The 19987-nt window shown below is 37.3% G+C and overlaps 1 protein-coding gene across 3 annotated transcripts in view; it reads right to left on the bottom strand.

Moving 5' to 3' along the window:
* MME (membrane metalloendopeptidase) overlaps nucleotides 1-19987 on the bottom strand; it is a 104237-nt gene that overhangs the window by 20890 nt on the left and 63360 nt on the right. For all 3 annotated transcript variants that reach the window (XM_047785168.1, XM_047785174.1, XM_047785184.1), the window contains exons 14-17: nucleotides 19598-19696; nucleotides 16637-16717; nucleotides 15192-15295; nucleotides 594-652 (exon numbers count right to left, since the gene is read on the bottom strand). In XM_047785168.1, the coding sequence (XP_047641124.1) occupies nucleotides 594-652; nucleotides 15192-15295; nucleotides 16637-16717; nucleotides 19598-19696 (343 nt within the window). The remainder of the gene's footprint in view (nucleotides 1-593; nucleotides 653-15191; nucleotides 15296-16636; nucleotides 16718-19597; nucleotides 19697-19987) is intronic.

Below are 19987 nucleotides of genomic sequence, written 5' to 3'. Positions count from 1 at the left end.
ATATTTCTGTGATATCACTAATAGTGAATACATAAAACTTTTTTGATCAAAGTGGCTAAATATAATTTCATATGGTTCCACCTAATATAATTGACTTTTCAACTTTCTGAGCCTCTTGGAGTTTTCTAGAAAAAAAATGATACAAAGCAGGACCATTTCTACCAGAGCCAGCATACAGAATTGAGAGAAAAACTGGATCTCTGAAAAGTTGGTTCTCAGAACCTGAAACCGCTTAAGACACTGATGCTTAGAAAGTCCTAGAGTTAATATAACTTACTAGAGATATAAGGGAATTTAAAAAAGTATTTAGAAATAAAATAAAAGTACTTAGAAATAAGATAAACCATGTAGCTATAAATGAGAATACTGTAAAAGAAACAAAACTACTTAATGTGATTTTTACTAATTTAAATTTTGCTGTTAGAGTGAAAAGAAGTGCATGGATGCATTTACTTTCAAGGAGGATACTCAGTTAATCAGTAACTCAGCCTCAGCAGTGCTTTTATGGGGAGTATTGCAAATTGGTCATGCAAAGCACTACAGCTTGGGAGTAATAGATAAATATTAAGGAATTATTTAGGAATAGACCTTACCTATCTGATTTCTGCCTGAAGAATAAAATGCATTGACTACAGCTGCTCCGCTTATCCACCTATAGAAAACATAAGAACTTGTTACAAATGGTACTACATTATCAGATTCAATCTACTCACCACAATAAAAGTATTATCACTATTCTGAGATGAATCCTTTTTTTTTCTTTTGCTTTTTAGGGCTGCACCCACGGCATAAGGAGGTTTTCAGGTTAGGGGTCGAATCAGAGCTGCAGCCGCCAGCCTACACCACAGACACAGCAACATCAGATCCAAGCCGTGTCTGCAACCTACACCACAGCTCATGGCAGTGCTGGATCCTTAACCCACCGGGCAAGGCCAGCGATTGAACCTGCAACCTCATGGTTGGTTCCTAGTCAGATTTGTTTTGGCTGCGCCACCTCGGCAACTCCCTGAGATGAATCTTAACTTCCAGTCTGAACTACGATCAACAAATTAAACTTAGCTCACTAGATGAGAGATTTCATTTGAAAATATTTCCACTTCTTGAAAAACCAGATTATACCCAGCTCTGCAATCTGTTATTTAATCTGTGTGGATTTTTAAGGAGACATCTGACAGGACAAAACCCATTCTAATGCATCTCTTTGGAAATTGCAGTGGATTAAGATTATATTGAAATGTGTTTAGCTGTGTGTTTCTGATACTTGGTAACTATGCCAACAATTCTAGAGCAGTTGACAGAATACTGAAATAAAAACTGTTAAATAAATTTTCAAAAAAATAAAGTTGCTAAAATTTCAGATTCAAGTATATTTAAAATTTTTTAAATTCATAGTTTATGAAGAAAATTTTGGGGAATTAGGAGATCCCCTTGGCAGGTTATTTAGCATGAGGTAATGTGCCTTATACAATTATTGCCATTTAAAGTTATTTTTTTAAATGTGATATTTCAGCTAAATGAGAAAAGGTATATTTTTGTATAATGATTGTAAAATGAAATCCAGGTGGTTCTTAAGTAGATCTGTCTGCCTGTTTATGCCATGAATGAGGTCCTATATTTGAATCTAGAGATTTTATAAAATACTATTCTTGGCTTCAGAAGACTCAAGATGAGAAAAAGTCACCAATAACTGCGGTAAAGATTGAATGAGAAAAAACAAAAACAAAAAACACAGCTCCCAAGACAGTAATTTGAGGATGTTGCTAGGATTTCCATGTCTTTCTGCTCAGATGTTATGAAGACTGAATATCAGTAACAAGGATCATTGTTCGTCACTTTAGTGCAACAGGAGTAATATTAACATCTTAATAAACTATTATACATCTCCTTATAAACTCATTGAAAATGGACACTGCTTGACTTTAGATACCTCCTTTAATGTCAGCACACATGGATACACTTAAGACAATCATATGTTATTAGCTAATGGCTGCACTGTAGTTATTCCACATTGGGGGCAACAATTAGAGTGACAATTATTACCCTACTCATGGAAAGAGTTTATAGTAATTAGTACAATGAGGTTAAATCAGAACTGTTTCCAGACCCTGCTTTGTGAGATAAGCAGTACAGAGTTAGCTGCCCAAATCAGCATTTTAGCTACAATTTCAGTAACTATTGTGGGATGTCAGATGTGAGTTCTATTTTGATCTCTTAAAAATAACTCAGGGAGGGCTACATAAAACAACTGTCTGATAAATTCTAATTAAGTATGAGTTTTATCTCCAACGACATGACTAAGACATTCATATAAAGGATATGGGACTTAAAAAATCCAGATAGAATTTCTGTGAATTTTTCTTTAGGAAAAAAATAAGTTTGCAGGTGGAAGGTGTGGCAGGGGAATGGTTAATCAAAGCGTTTCTTTAGTTTGATTTTGTTGTTGTTTTAGAGAGAAAAACAGGTTGGTGTGATCAATATCTCAGTCTTCCCTAATTTCATTATGGCTGAGTCATCAATATTTCAACTTCTTGCAGGTTGATGATTATAAGCATATAATTTTATTCATTTTAATTACAGTCCACCTGCTTCCCATATGCTTTGTGGTGACTCACAACAAAAATGTTTGTAAACCCAGGGATGTTAGATCAAAATCTAGATTAGAAACTACAGGATGAATAGATTTTTGTGTGACCCAGTATATTATGAAAGAAAATATTGTATAAATAAAACTGTTAGGAAAAATGATGTATTAGGACTATGTTCATATATATTCCCAGTTACTGTGACTCAAGTATGGTTCAAGGTTGTCTGGCAGGAGAGACAAATAGAAAATGTGTCCATACTTCTCCTGAGCAGGAAAAAACACTGTTCCTCATGGTGACTTTAGAAAGGTATTTCTGATGTGTCCTCAACATTTTGATAGTGTAGGAGAGCAAAACTTGTAGCCCCCAAATGTCTCTTTGGCATAAGGATTATTTTGAGCTGAAAACTAATCAAGGCCCAAGAGACTCAGGAAGGAACTTTGACCTTCCCCACTAACTGTCTCAAAGATTTTTTAGAAGGAAGGCCAGTTCTTGGAACACAGCCATCACCACAGTTATCGTCAAAGATCAGGGGCCAGGTGTGAGGTGGTCAGGGCCTAGGGATCAGAGTCCACTCTGTGTCCCATTGTCTCTGCATGATCCAGCAAACAAGTGTTTATCAAACATGGGCTTTTCCATCTTCCTGAGAATTGCCTTCCTCCTCTTTGAAGTATCCAACCACTATCCCCAACATTCTCTTTTGTCTTTAGCTGAGGATGGTATTTAAGGTGATGGTTTCAGCCATCTTGGCAAGTTACTGTTTGCCTGGGTCTCTCGGAAGCATGTGTGTCTTTAAACTTTGATTTTTCTCCTGTTAATCTATCTCATGTCAATTTAATTCTCACACCAGCCAGAAGATCCTATAGAAGAGTGGAGGACAATTTCTTCCTCCCTGACAATAGCCAATACAGCAGTAGATTATATGTATAAATAGCTTATAAATATTATTATTAAAATTTCAATTAGAAATCAGATTAGAAGCCCTGTTTCTGGAATATAGCCATCACCAGAGGTATTTTCAAAGAACAAGGGCCAGGTGTGGTATGGACAGTTATAAAATTAATTTGACATATTTCCAGGTCTCAGTTGTTCCATTATGAACTTCTGATTTAGTGACAGTATACTCTGAATGGACTTTAATGGGTAATCACAAATAACATACAAATTATTGGTTCTGGACTCAGGTACAATGCTAATAATGAAATACAAAAGGTGCCAATTCTAAAATTTTTTTTTTTTCAAATTAGTGTATTACAGAGAAAAGGAACTAGAGACAGGAAACTAATGTTTCAGGCAGCAACAAATCTCAAAAGCAGGACATAGATGAATGACGTTTATATTACCCATCTCATGTTCATTGTTTTTGTAAAAATAAATGTCACATTTTTTGTTTTAGTAATCTACTCTTCTGTTATATTACTTTGAGGGGTTTAAAAGTGATTAATGTTCGTAACTTTCCAGCAGGGAGGGTTTTACATATTAAAATGTCCACAGTGAATTACACCTTCAAGAAAATAGGTAGCTATTTATGACCACAGAACACTCAAATAAAGTTTGAATTATGGTGGTTAGGTTCACAGAGCACTAGTGTGTAGTGTTTGCCTTTTCTTCCTTGAGCTCCTTCACAGTGCGTCCTCAGCTACCCATGGGTAATTATCTAGATTCGAAAGCACAGGGCACTTTGTCCTGGGAATGATCAGAACCTGAGCTATTGTGACTGGATCGTTACATCTTAAAGTAGCAATAACAGCTACAGACTCAATGCTTAATATCTGTGGTCAATCATGAAATATCTCACTATGTTACTGTAAAAGCTAAATTAATAGGGTAAAGAAAATGTTTTTCAAGTTAAATGTTTCAGGGAAAACTTTCATTTACAGAACACAAACAAATCTGACCCCGAATAGTAGCACAGAAAAGAAAAAAAAATGCACAACTAAAGAGAAAAACAAATGTCCATTAAGAAAATGGATAGTACAGGTTATATAAAGATACCTGTGAGGTTTGGAGGCCAGACACTGGCACCTTCTGCAGCAGGTATTGGACCTGAGACAGGGAGTAATTATCACCCTCTTCTTTGAATTCCTTTCCTGCCTCCAGTAGTCTGTGGTGTAGGAGTATGGATGTGGGGGGTATCAAGTGCAGGGTGGGGAAGTAAGAAGCAAGCAAAATTTATTTTAAATTCCTGGGACATAATGGTATTGTTTGGGGCACTCGAAATAAAACAAAGGGCCTCTATAAGCAGCACGGTCCTCAAAGCTGAACCAACAATGTAGTTGGGAAATACAAGCGAAACACCTGTGAAATGGGGACCAGGTGTGTTTCTCTTCTATTTCCTATTACCCTGAAGTACCTAAGTGGTGATGAGATGAAAGCACATGGACATCAGTTTTACAGCAGGGAAGAAAAGCAGAAGTCTACAGCCTGATCCTAGCCTACTGGACATAATAAACCCGCTGCAAAAGCACCTGCAATAAAACTTCCTTCACCCACTCACATGTAACCAAAACTTCAAACAACAAAATCATTAATGTCCCTTTTCCTGAAAGTGTTCAATTTCTCAGCATCTAATGGTCCCAAAGCAACTTTTAAAATCAGCAGTACAATACAATGGCTTTCTTAGTCTTCCTCAAGTACTTCTGGAAAGAATTCCCATTCTGTAACTGCAATTACCACTGTAATGCTTTATATTAATACTCTCTCATCAAGACTTCAAAGCTTTCTATTTACTCTTATTCATCTTTCAAACTAGACATAAGATAGATGATACCTTCAGTTTTTAGGTGTAGATACTAAGGCACAACACTGATCAAACTCTTTTTCCTAGTTTATTTATAGTCTTAGGGATACAATTGAAAGAGGAATATGTAAACTAAGGAGAAAGAGGACCCTCTCATGTTCCAATCAAATCCACTGCTTCTAAATGTTGATTTGCATCCTACATAAAATTTCAGTACAAACATGAATACCATTTCCTTGCCTACCCCTTAAAAAATAAAAGTGCTCATTTTAAAACTGCTTCACATTTAGGGCTGCTCCTTACCCTAACAAGCTGTAGGATGCTGGCCTCCACACCACCCTGAAGTCTCATCATGACCAGATCACAACAACAGCTACTATTTAATGAACACCTAAGTTATGTAGCAGGCACATTACACAATAAACACATAATGACTCCGCAAGGCAAAAGTAAATGCTATTACCCTCAGTTTATAAAGAAATTGAGGCTGAGAGGTGTTATGTAGGTTGTCTAAATTCACGCAGCTAATAAGTGGTAGAGCAGGAATCTCAACTCAGGGCTGCCTACTCTCTCTGCCCCTCCCCTCCCCCCACCCCACCACTGGCCCCTGACTCCAGAGCACAAGATCTTTCCCAGTTCCAGTAGGTGCACTATTTTACCCAAAGGCAAAAGCACAGTAGGACCAAAGAGCCTATTAAACTGTTCACTATTGTTGGGCAAGGGTTGTTAACATGACTAAAGTACTCTGAGTGACTCACCTGCTGGGTTGAGAGGTGAGCACCAGGACTCCTATCCTGCCATGACTTTGGGAGAATCCACTTAGCTTCCAAAAAAAAAATAGAAATCACTATTCTCATTTTCTTCCTGGAGGTCATCAGGTGGTTGTGTGTGGTACTAAGTTTGGCAACAAGACTCCATTTTTTAGTCTTCAATAACTCTCTGTGTGCACAGGCATCATGTGTGTACTCACGTGGGCAATGTGCCAAATTCCCAGTTTGGGATATGGATGGGTGGGTGGGTTATTTCTGTCAGAACATTCTTTTGGTGACATATTCTCCTGATTGAGAATAATCTTCTAATCTTTCAGGAGAGAACTGAAAGCTTGTCCATCCCATATAATCCTGAGCAACGATATAATGTGATGTTTTAAGTCTACTTCTGTCTAGCTCATTTAAACAGTGACTCCACGATGGCAGGGATGGTCCATGTTTTGTACTTCTTCTAACTTGTGGTAAGAATACTTAATCATGAGATCTATCCTCTTAACACATTTTAATTGTGCAATACATCATTGTTGACTATAGATACAATGTTGTACCTTATCCATCTGGCTTAACTGAAATTTTATGCCTGTTGATTACTAACTTCTCATTCCTTCTCCCCCAACTCCTGGTAATCATGATTCCCTCTAATTTTATGAATTTGACTATTTTGGATACTTCATATAAGTGGAATTGTGCAATACCTGTCATTCTTATTTGGCTTATTTCACTTAGCATAATGTTCTTGAGTTCATCCATTTTGTTGCATACCTGAAAATTTCCTTCTTTTTAAAGGCTGAGTAGTATTTCATGGTATGTATAGACCACATTTTTTTTTTTAACCATTCATCTTTCAATCGAAGCAGATTGTCTCCAGATTTTTTTTTTTTGTCTTTTTGCCATTTCTTTGGCCACTCCCACGGCATATGGAGGTTCCCAGGCTATGGATCAAATTGGAGCTGTAGCCACTGGCCTACACCACAGCCACAGCAACGCAGGATCTGAGCCATGTCTGTAACCTTCACCACAGCTCATGGTAACGCCAGATCCTTAACCCACTGAGCAAGGCCAGGGATCGAACCCACAACCTCATGGTTCCTAGTCAGATTTGTTAACCACTGCGCCAAGATGGGAACTCCAGATTGTCTCCAGATCTTAACTATTGTGAATGGTGCTGCAATGAACATGGGAATGCTAATGTCTCTCTGAGATCCTGATTTTAATGATTTCAGCTATGTGCCCAGAAATGGGAAATGGGTTATGTGGTAGTTTTTTTTTTTTTTAGGGCCACACCCGTGGCATATGGAGGTTCCCAGGCAGGGGCTGAATTGGAGCTGTAGCCATGGGCCTATGCTACAGGCACAGCAATGTTGCATCCTTAACCCAGTAAGCGAGGCCAGGGATTTAGCCCACAACCTCATGGTTCCCAGCTGGATTCATTTCCACTGCGCCATGATGGGAACTCCATTTTTGATGAATCTCTATTGTTTTCCACAGCTGCTGCACCCTTTTGCATTCCTAAAAATTAGGCAAGATTTCCAATTTCTCCACATCCTTGCCAATACTTGCTGTCTTTTTTATTTAATGATAGCTATCCTGAAAAGAGCGATGTGATAACTCACTGGGATTTTTCTTTTTTTCTTTTTCTTTTTTTTAAGAGCTGCACCTACAGCACATGGAAGTTCCCAGGCTAGGGGTCTAATTGGAGCTGCAGCTGTCAGCCTTCACCACAGCCACAGCACCAAGCCATGTCTGCAACCTCCACCACAGCTCACAGCAATGCTGGATCTTAACCTAATGAGTGAGGCCAGGGATCAAACTCACATCCTCATGGATACTAGTCAGGTTAGTTACCACTGAGCTATGACAGGAACTCCCTCATTGGGATTTTGATTTGCATTTCCTTGACAATTAGTGATTCAAGCATTTTTTCATATACCTGATGTTCATTTGTACATCTTCTTTGGAGAAATGTCTATTCAAATCCAGGGCTCATTTTGAAATTGGGTTTAGTTTTTTTGCTATTGAATTATAGGAGTGCTTTATACATTTTGGAGAAAATTCCTTACCAGATATGTGGTTTGCAGATATTCTCTCCCATTCTTTAGGTGGCCTTTCCATTTCTTTTCCTGTGCAGATGTAGTTTATTTCATGTTTTGTTCTTCATATCTCTAGGGCTTAGCACAGTGTTGGTAATATGACAGGTACCCAATACATATTTGGTTCCTGTTAGGTCAATGGGTCCTCCATACCCCAAGAGGGACCCTGGGAGGGTGGAGGGCACTAAGCCTAGGGGAGGTACTGATCTGTGCAGGTTGTAAAAGAGCCATGGCAACCGAAAGCCGTGTACTCTCTGGATATTGTCCTCTCAAGAGGCTATACTGGTATAAAGCTTTAAACGTCTTTTGCAAAGTTCTCTCAGTTTAAAACTTCAACCTTTAATGTCTTTATCTTCCCTTCCTACTTCTTCTTCCCCTCTGAAAACAAAACCCTCCTTGGATGCTAATTAAAAAGCAGAAATGTTTTTTACTGATAAAAGATATTTTGCTTATAACCCCAAAACATAGTGGAAAAAATACAAAGTCTGTTGGTTTAATGGGAATCTAAAAGAGAACTCTAACATTTGACTCTATTAGAATATGCACAGAATATGAGCACACCAGGGCAGACATGGCATAGGGAGTTAGAGTGATTTATCCAAGTTTAGTCTTTCTGGCTAAGTAGTACTTGATAAGCCAAATGATGGGTTTTTTTTCTCTCTCTCTTTTCCGGCCACACCTGTGGCATATGGAAGTTCTCAGGCTGGGAATCTAATATAAACTGTAGCTGCAACCTATGCCACAGTTGCAGAAACTCATTGTGCTGGGCCAAGGATCCAACCAGCACTTCCGCAGAGACAAGCTGGATCATTAACTCACTGTGCCACAGAGGGAACTCCCAAATAATCTTTTTTACATATCTTTCCCATACATCTACATCATGGAGAGTCCCTTGTGGCCCAAGTCTCCAGCACTCTGAGTGCCCACCCTGGACTGCTCCTATCAACTCTCCACATCTGTGCCATCTCATTTACCCATACAAGTCCTTTCTAATTATTCTCTTGATAATCAAATCCGATGATACGGGACTTAATTAGAATGAAGATTGAGTCTAGAATATCAGTGGAGGAGAAATATCAGAAAAGATATTTCGGAGAGAAGTAAGGTACTTCTCTACCTCCCAAGAATATGTTCTTTTTCTCTTGGGTCACTTGATCTGGAGAAGCCAAAGAGGAAAACATCCTGGATCTTTTCAAAACTTCACAGTAAGGGTCATAAAATTTTAATGTTAGAATGAACCTTAGAGATATTATAGAGTCTAAATCAACCTGCTCATTTTATAAATAAGGAAACTGCATGGCTTTTAAAAAGCTACAAGTAGTAACTGGCAGAACTGGGACACTGAAAAAGTGGTAGTGACTCAATGCAGTGGCAAAACTATGGTGGTACCAACCATCTGGCCATTTTTGATGGTGTTGGCCTTGCAGAAAGAACTATGCAGAGCCACAGCTGTTGGGCTGCCAACCTCAGTAGCACTGCTTATATCAGAGGCTTACAAACATCCAATTAGCCCAGGTTAGAAAAAAAACAGCAGGCTTGAAGCAATAAAGATAGAAATGAACTATTTTGTTTTGTTTGTTTTAAGTAAGTCCCCTGTTCACCTCAATATTAATTTAAATGCTGACATGTTGTTTCCAGAGAATGTTCTGCTAATAAGTAAAGGTTTAATTGCAGTTGTTTTTTTTTTTAAGTGCTAAGCTAGCACTTTGTCGTCTTGTAATAGTACAACCAGCTCTGCCTTTCATCAGCTTTCATTGTTACTCATCTGCCTTTTCCTCTAGATTGGGAGGTATGAGATACAATTCTTACTTGTCTCTTTATCCTCCAGGGTTTAGCTCAGTGCTTTACATACTGTAGCTGCTTGATAAAATGTTTATGGAGTTGGCTGCTATTAATGTCACTTTGTATAACAGTAGGAAAGATGTAGCAATGAAATAAATCTTTGTAGTTTATGAAATGTAACTCCACATCCTCAATGGGTCATGATTTACAAACACAGGCACTACCTGTCCCAATTACAGTAGAGAAAATTCTGTTCTGAGAAACTAACAAAATAGCATGAAGTCCAAAATAAGAAAAGGAATTCATTGTATTTTATTCTTGTACATTGTTTCCTTTTAGAGGTTTATATTTGTTCCATGGTGTCTAAGTGAATAATCATGTAACTGGAAATAAGCCATTTTAGATACATATCTAAGTAATTTTAGAATGGATATTATATTCTCAATTTAGCACTATTATTATTTGATAACACATATGTTTGAAATTTTTTACAAACTGTCACTAAATGCCCAGAGAACATAATGCTTGAGATAATTTTGGAAACATAAGTTAGACATTCAAAAATTGCATGAATCAAAACCCTTTTAAATTTAAATCTTTGTCCTTTGCAGCTACTCAAATGGGAGAAAGGAGGTCCTTTTGGCCATATGGTTAATAGGTACATCACATGCAGACTCCCTGACTTCCTCAATTTTTTTTGAATTTGTTAAGCAGAGTGACCAGAAGAGATCATTTTGGGTATCTTCACCAACCAATAATGATGAAATGCTTGGATATGTCAATATTTACTTTAGCAGCTGAGTTCACTTTATCAGCATTATTACAAACTATTTTTTTTTGTCTTTTTGCCTTTTCTAGGGCCGCTCCTGCAGCGTATGGAGGTTCCCAGGCTAGGGGTCCAATCGGAGCCGTAGCCGCCAGCCTACGCCAGAGCCACAGCAACCCACAACCTCATGGTTCCTATTCAGATTCGTTAACCACTGTGCCATGACAGGAACTCCTATTACAAACTATTTTAACAATCATTCACCCCATCATCATTGAGGATAAGTCTACATTTTGCTCATCAGTGTTCAATCTCTGGTGACACAAATACATGGTTTCTGCTTTCAACAAGGGCTAGTTCAGCTCAATGGAATAGAATTTATTGGTGCAATAACTAAAATGTGTGTAAGGTATAGCATAGAGACAAGGAGAAGAGGAACATGGAAAGGGGTGCTGTGAATAAGGAGGTAATGCTGGAGTTGAATCACACTATGTGTAGGTTTCTGTTAAATGAACAAGGGAAGAATTGTGGTCCAAGGTAAGGGACAAGAAGGAGAAAGAAGTGGAGCAATGACTTTAAAGTCATTCCTGTGGCTGGAGATTTGGGACAATGCTGAGAGGTAGGGTGACTCTAAAGGAATTCTGGAGAGCTTGTGGTATGCATAGCCTTGTACATGCTCCATGAGATGGGGCAAAACAACACATTGAAAGGTTTTCATCAGAAAATAACATGACTCTATTTGTGTTTTTAAAAGCTCTAAGTAGTGGTAAGGAGAATTAGCTAAATGAACATGAGATGGCTAATAGTCAGATTAGGGAAATATTATAGTATGAGAAATGTCTCAGGTCATGACAGTGGAGATGGATGGAGATCTACACCCCCCTCATGACTATAAAATATTTAATTAGCCACTGGTGGGTGTAAACTTTTTTTTCTTTTTGGATGGGATTTGAAGTAAATGTCAGAGATGATAGAAAGGAATTGGTGTAAGATTATGAGCCCTGGTTTCTGATCTTGGTATCAGTAAGGTGGAAGTTATTGGAAAACAGGGGGATAAGGAAAGAAAGATGATTAATTTTTGCCCCAAAAGGCAAATGCTGTGTTTGTAGGATCAATGGAACACCTACATGGAGCTGTTTCAGAAACAGCTAGACCTTTGGATCTGCAGTACAAACCTGGGCCAGACACAAATATTCAGTGTTCATAATGGGGATAGTAGACAATGCCAATAAGCATACGAATTTGTCCAGTGAGAGCATGTGGTGTGAGAAAAGAAAAGGTCTTAAAGCTTTCTATTTGGTTAATTGACTGCATTTATTTAAATTAACTGCCGACTTGAAAATTTAATGCATCATCATTTCTCTTTAATACCCAACAACATAACCTTACTATAATCAATAGCTTTTCTCATCTCTGTGTCATCTATTGTGGATATGGACACCTATTTGTCCTGAAAGACCTTGGGAGTAAGCACTTGAGTACCTGAAAATGTAATTCTCTGAGAGGCTAACTACAGGCTATGTGAATAAAGTAGAAGCAATAGATGTTATCAGCCTGAACACACACAGGGCAGGACTTGAACTTGATGCTATATAAAAAGCAAAGAAAACTGTGATGATTACTATAACGCAGGAGCAAAGTCAAATCCTTTCACTGTAAGAAAACTCAATAAAATATGTGGAATTTTTATTATGCTGTAATCTGCAAGAGCAGCCCTAATGACTTAATGCAATTACTACCAAAAGTACTTCCAATATTTTGGAAAACAAAAACTGAAGTTTTAAGCCAAATTGCCAAATTACAGGCATCACCTTGTGAAAAAAAAAATTCACAAAATTGAATATAAGCAAGCATGACTCAACACAAAAAGGAACTAATGCTAACACAGGGGTTCTGACTTGAGAAGGTAGGGTGGTTTAAAAAAAAAAAAAAAAAGCCAGCAGAGTTCCCGCCATGGTGCAGTGGGTTAGGAATCCAACTGCGGTGGCTCAGTTCTCTGTAGAGGCACAGGTTCAATCTTTAGTCTAGTGCAGTGGGTTAAAGGATCCAGCATTGCCACAGTTGTGGCACAGGCTGCTGTTGCAGCTTTGATTCAAACCCTGGCCTGGGAACTTCCATATGCTGTGGTTGAGGCCATAAAATAAAAATAGGATAGGAAGACCTAGGTCCCACATACAGGCAATTACATCACAATCTAGGGTGGTGGAGTTGGGGAATGAGTATGATTTCTAATTCTCCCCTGAATTAGAGTTTTGAACCTTGTACTCAACACACAGACAGAAGCTGGGGAAGGAAGAAAAACTAGCCTGGTACAGCAGAGAAGACATTATAGTCACATTGCTCCTGTCAGAAGCTCATGGAAAGGATCCAAAAAGTATCACTGAGCTATGCATTCTATTAGGCAAACATTCATTAAAATATTACACACAATTTTTGCTTTTGATTATCTATGGTAAAGAGAAAAGGACTTAAGAGAAAATCAACACAAATGAAAAGGAATGAAAACTGCCCACTATCTTACAAAATGATTATGGAACTGGGACTACATTAACTTACAAAGGAAACATCAAGATATAATTCAACAAGTATTTCTTAAATTATTAAGATATCTTCTGGTGTTAGGTGGGTTCAGGTTATATTAGCTATTTTCGGAAAGAATATTTGATGATATTTATATGTAGACTTTTTATGCAGTCCTAAAAATCACTAAAAGCAACGCAAGTATTTTTAAATAAATAAAAATATTCAGACTTGTAAGAAGCTTCTCAGATTATAAATGTACCCATAGGGCATTCTTTTTGATGAATTTCTGTTAGTTTCTAGAGGTAGGATTTGACAACTGATTCTAACACAAACCGCATGTACCCATTCTCCAAATTTCTTTCCCACCTGGGAAACTAAACATTCTCTGACATTTGCTGTCCCATTTTTAGCACTGGGCAACATAACATTTGCTCCAGTGTTAACCCAGAGGTCAGCAAAAGAAATCAGTCTTTTTCAAGGTAACTGAAGGGTTCAAAATGTTGTATCTGGATTCAAATGTATTTGCATTTCCATATTAGGAATTTTGTTCAACTTGTACTTGGTAGACCGAGAAGAGAACAGCCTCGTCATCAAATAGTCCTTCTGCACTTTGTGCCTTTCTTGGCACATTTCTCTCCTGATGGCACATTTCCCTCCTGGTGATACAGTTTATTGTAACATGTCTTTCCCCCCTATGCTGTTGTAATATAATACAATATAATCAAAGTTCACCTTTGATTCTCCCAGTTGCCAATGACATCTGGACTTGGTCAGTATTTCAAAATACTAGCTTAATGAATGAATTAATGAAAGAATAAATGAAGGCAGCACCTCACTAGCATGTTACTGTATTAGTTACCACCAAAATCCAGTTAATATATTTACTTCTCATTTGCTCACTCATTCATTAATTCAGTTTTAACTGAAAACCTCCATGTGTTCAGGACTGGTCCCCTGTTCTCCAGGAGCTGAAAGCCTCATCAGAAAAAGTCTACAAAAGCAGTTCAAGGGATTTAAGTGTACAAACACTTATTTTCATAAATATGTTGGACACATCCATTTAACTGAAAAATAAACATTAAACTGTACTTAGTTGCTATGAAGTATTAACTGAAAAATAAACATTAAACTGTACTTAGTTGCTATGAAGTATTAATGCCACTAGTAAGCTGAGATTTAGAGCCTTTGAAGGCTATGAGTGAGACTGATTCCTGGTATCTCATACTTGGCTACTATCAGGTTGAGAGGTGTTCCATGGACAATCCAGGAAGAGGCTGGAGTTTCAGGATGATTGACTGATAAAAAACAGGTTGGGGAGTTCCCGTCGTGGTGCAGCGGAACAAATCCAACTAGGAACCATGAGGTGGCAGGTTTGATCCCTGGCCTCGCTCAGTGGATTAAGGATCTGGCGTTGCCACGAGCTGTGGTGTAGGTTGCAGACGAAGCTCAGATATGGCATTGCTGTGGCTGTGGTATAGGCCGGCAGCTGTAGCTCCAATTGGACCCCTAGCCTGGGAACCTCCATATGCCGTGGGTGCAGCCCTAAAAAGAAAAAAACAAACACACAAACAAACAAAAAAACAGGTTGGGCTGAGGGCACACAATAACTCTGAGTACAGTAAACACAGCCTCAGAGCAGGTTTGAAGCAGCTATGAGTTACTTAGGCAATGGGCTTCTTAAGAGCCTTTTCCACAAAGCAGACAAACGGGCAGTAATATAAGAAAAACCCAAAGGAGTCTGCGGAAACACTAATGAGAAAAATTTTAATTTTGGTTAAATCACTGAATCTACTTTAGTATAGTCTTAAATGCTCTTAGAAGTATTCAGTAAATAGAGGACTTTACATCTTTTAACATTATTCTAAGTCAGGTTCTTTTCTCTAATCGAACAAAGGCCCTCTTCTGAATGAACATATTAGAAAAATGGAATATACATACTCATCCTTGTCCACCTTTTCTCGAAGTTTCTTTAGTTGTTTATTTTGGTTGAACTTCAAGTTTTGAATTATGTTCTCAAAGTATTCATCTTCCTTGTAGCTCAACTATATTAATATAAAAGATTTGGAGGAAAAATATTAAAATCGGTATCTTCAAAATCTTTGCTAAGTAATGTAAGAGATATTTTCTTAAATGCTATCACTTAATTAAATAGAATGCATTAAAACTTACCAAAGAAAAATTAAGTTCCAATTAGCCTAGTTCTATATTATAGGTCACTGCCGCTCTGGCTGAATCACCCACCACTTTACAGTTCTTTCATAATTCATCAAATGAAACCAGTGTCAGATAAGCTTTGCTATTGATATTAATCCTTACATGACAGATGAGATAATAACATTTTTTTGGCATCTCTTTTTAACATTTTTTTTTTAGTACCTACTATGTGCCAGGCACTGCTCTAAGCCCTTGATAAAATCACATTCTTTTAATCCTCATAATCATCTTATAAAGATGACCCGTTATCTCCACTTTAAAGTTGAGGAACTGGAAGCACAGACAATTCAGTCACTTGCCCAAGTTAATAAATGATGGTGCTGAGATTTGAACCCTAGAAGTCTGACTTTGAGTTTATACTCTGAGCTGGTTGGCAAGTGGTGAGTTCAGCTGGGAAACTCTGTGCTTAGCCACTAGACTCCTGCCACAAGGGCCCCAGGGACTCATAGGCTACAGCCAGCTCATTTTTTAAAAAGTCAAGCTTTTCTACAAATGTAAAAAGAAGAGAGGACACCGTGCCTTACAAACTCCTATGTTAGGCTGGTATCAACAGATTAGCAGTTGCTGTCATCCTCAGACGTAGACAAGGATCACCTTGTCACCAGGGTTTCAAGTAGTTGTGGTGACCTCAAGGCAACAGGACCCTCAGCTGAGTCTGAAATCAACACTGTAGTGACTTCAATGAACTCTTGTTTTCTTTTCACTGTTACATTACCAAAGGGGAATAAAATAATTTCCTGTTCTCAAACAGTAGGTTTTTTTTTTTTTTCAAATAAAGAAGGCATTACCTGGTTTATCTAGTGGAAGAATAATTAGAAAGTGGAAGGAAACCTTAAGAATTGACTTTTCAAGCCTGTAGAAGATGAGATAAGGAGCTTGCTCATCACTTAAATGTCTACATCTTGATGCTCTTTAAATAAACACCAGTTTTCTCACTACTTTTAAAATGGAATATATGGAAACCCAAATAACAAAAACCAAATACAGATCAGGCCCATGAAACAAAAGGCTAAAACTAAAACAAACATAGTTCTGGCTTCAGTGTTAAAGGCTTTGTATAATAAGAACTCTGGGTGTAGGCGATTTCATGTAATTTCTGTTCCCCCATAGCTAGAAATGACATTGCACCAGCCCTAGGTGCCATCAGTGGAGTCTTTATAGATACTTACCTCAAGGTATTCGTTATTCAGTTTGTTGTCGTTTGAAATAATGTCATCGGGATAGCCGATTCTTTCTTTAATTGCTAGGGCCTGTGAAAATTATAATATTGAATGTAAAGATGATTATGAACTTTCAAATACAAACATTATAATTTTCCCTTGACTGGCAATTGAATAACTTGACCCACACTGTTTACACAAAGAATATGTGACAGCACTTAAACAGAGACCTTTGCAACAGCTTCTTCCTGGGGTTCAAAATAAACAATAGTTCTGAAATTTAGCTTCAAATATACTATTCTCATAGGCTGCAGCTTTCCCAGGAAAACCGAAATGAAAACTGACAAGTCATTGTTCCATAGGTGTTGTACTTTTGTGAACTTTTTCTCTGAAAGGCTATTGTCTTCAATTTTACAGGAGGGGTAATATTTAGAATTTCCATTCTAGCAGCTTATAATTATCTTTCCACTTCACTGATCTGGCTGAGAAAACAGATGTGGGCTTACAGGTAGTGCTAACATTCTTCTTGAATGTTGGTTCCTGGAGTTTTTATGTTCTCTTTGGTCTCCAAAGCCAGTGTGCCTATCTTCCCACAGATAAAGGAATGATATTAGTTAAATGAGTAAAAAACAGGGTTTTCCTTGTTATACCATCTCATATTGACCGCTTGCTTACTACTATTTATATTTTTATTATTTTTAAATTGTTTACTTATTTTTACTATTTCATTATTGCCACTTATTCGCTACCAGCTGTTTCTTTCTTTCTTTTTTTTTCTCCCACAGCTAGGGCACTTGGAAATTCCCAGGTCAAGGATCAAACCCATAGCACAGTAGTGACCAGAGCCACAGCAGTGACAATGCCAGATCCTTAACCTACTGAGCCACCAGAGAATTCCTATTATTTGTTATTTTTTTTCCCCTCTCTTTCTTTTTATGGCTGCACCTGCAGCACATGGAAGTTCCTGGGCTAGGGGTTGAATCAGAGATGCAGCTGAAGCCTACATCACAGCCACAGCAAAGTTGGATGCGAGCTGCATCTTCGACATATGCTGCAGCTGGTGGCAATGCTGGATCCTTAAGCCACTGAGTGAGGCCAGGGATCAAACTCATATCCTCACTAACACTGTATCAGCTTCTTAACCTACTGAGCCACAACGGGAACTCCATTATTTCTATCATTTTTCTCAAAGATATTTGATTTTTGATTTTATATCACACTGCTCTTAAAAAATTTAATTTAAAAATTTCATGGAGTGTTAAGCCTGAATCTCTGAGTTATGTGGGTTGCCATCAAATGGATGTAGTTTTGTTACAAATCTGTTTCATTAGCCCAAGATTTCCCCAATGGATCAGAGAGATGTGTCACTAAGTCAGTTAGGCCAAGCCCATTTTCTTTACATGCCATCAGCCCATTACAAATCGCCCTCTCTCAATGGTACTTTATTTTCTAGAAGACATTTCTCCCTCAAAGGTGTTAGAAGGAAAAGGACATTTTTTTGTCAAATATTTTGGGTAAATACTGTGGCAAAAACATTAAGCAGGCTTCTTCAATGAAGAACTTCTTAGAGTTGAAAATTAGGCAATTTTAAGTGTCTAAAAGGATGAGTTAATTTGTCTTTTTATTCATTCAGTGTGTTCAAGGGTCTACATTAAGCCAGGTACTTTGTAAGGAGCAGAAGATACAATGCTAGGCAAAAACTTCTGCCCATGAAGAGTTTACTTTACTCTAAAAGCCAACAGTAGGCAATAAAAGGAGTATTAATTCTCAGCTGTGATGCATGATCCTAGAGGGTGGGATCAAGGAAGCCATCTTGTAGGAAATGTTTCCTAAACTCTTTAGACCATGGGACTCTTGCATTGAGCAACTAGCATTTCCAGTGTTTCATGACACCACCTTGGGAAGTGATGATCTAGAACAGTCTAATTGGCTATATTAAACAGAACCATGTCATGATAGCTAGTAAATGAAAGGAGCAAATCCAGCCTGAACTTCTGAGGACCTCGTCAGAGTATTGGAAAGATAGCTACACCGATGTTCCAAATTCTAGACCTAACCCACTTAGGGTTCTGTGATAACCAAAAGATAGTGTTTCCATGTGATTTAATCCTGAAACAGAACCAGACTCCATCTTGATTCTCTCATTACAATAGATTTATGGACTCTTTCTATAATAAGTTCTCTAATCTTGCTAATCTAACTACAGAGGAAAAATCTGGTTGCATGTGAATATTGCTCTTACAGAACATACAGTTTACACTGGACATGTTCCTTTAAGACAATGATCACAGTAAATTTGAGATTTCCTTAAACATCTCACTTTTATTCTAATGCAAGATATTAAAAGTCCTAATAAAAGGTGCACAATAGGAGTAAATAAGAATAGTTATAAAAGGCTCTTTCAACATTCCTCTAACTGTAGGACACTTTATGGTACTCAAATAATGCACTACCTTACATTTGCTTGAATAGAAATTTACTACCTTTTTTCCTAGGTCATATAAAAAAACTAAATAGCACATGTTTAAAAATTTTTAGTTGGAAATTTACATTAAAATTGAGGGGATATTTTTAGACATTGGTAGAGGTCTTTTAAACACATTTCATAAAAGGAGGAAAAATATGAACTGCTGAAAATATCTTTTAATGCTTTCTTGTTCACACAAGAGTTTCCTCTTGTTTTCTGAAGACTTCCTTTGGAAAGAAAAAAAAGAAAAACTGGAGATCTTTCAAAGTTTTAAGCAGAACATGGAGAGTAGGAACTAGTTACAAAAAGATAATAAAAGATGAAAATAATAGAAAAAAAAACTTCATCCATGAAAACTATTCCTGGAAACATTACATCTTGAAGGAGCTTGCTTTTATTTTATGCAATCCTTGATTACTATATTTTTCTTCAAATATCTTAAAAGTTAATCTTTTCTTATAAAGAGATTTTTCTTTGATAGTTAGACCTGCCTATGTTTTTACCTTTTCTTCAGCTTTCTTTTTTGTTTCAACATCCATCCAACTAAGGTCATCTAAAGTCTGAATAAAAACTTCCCGGATCTGGGCAATCAAATCCTCAACCTTAAACCAAGAGAAAAGAAGTCAAATTGAGGCCATTAATTAATTTTGTGTAAGACAAATTAAAAAAAGTTATAAGCTGTCTTTATGTGGGTCAACGACTATGTTAATAAATATAAATTTATGGACAAATTGTTGATCTAACCAGATGTACGTGGATAATTATATTTTAAAGCAACACTGTTACTATCAACACTAATGATTAAATAGGTCTTAATGTACAACATTAATAAAAATCATCTTTAGAATGTAATGGTTTCCATTATTACAAAAGAAGAACTAACATAAAATATT

The sequence above is a fragment of the Phacochoerus africanus genome, chromosome 1 (assembly GCF_016906955.1).
Source record: "Phacochoerus africanus isolate WHEZ1 chromosome 1, ROS_Pafr_v1, whole genome shotgun sequence".
NCBI lineage: Eukaryota > Metazoa > Chordata > Mammalia > Artiodactyla > Suidae > Phacochoerus > Phacochoerus africanus.
The sequence above is the reverse complement of the archived record's forward strand: the minus strand, read 5'-3'. Positions and strand labels throughout refer to the sequence as shown.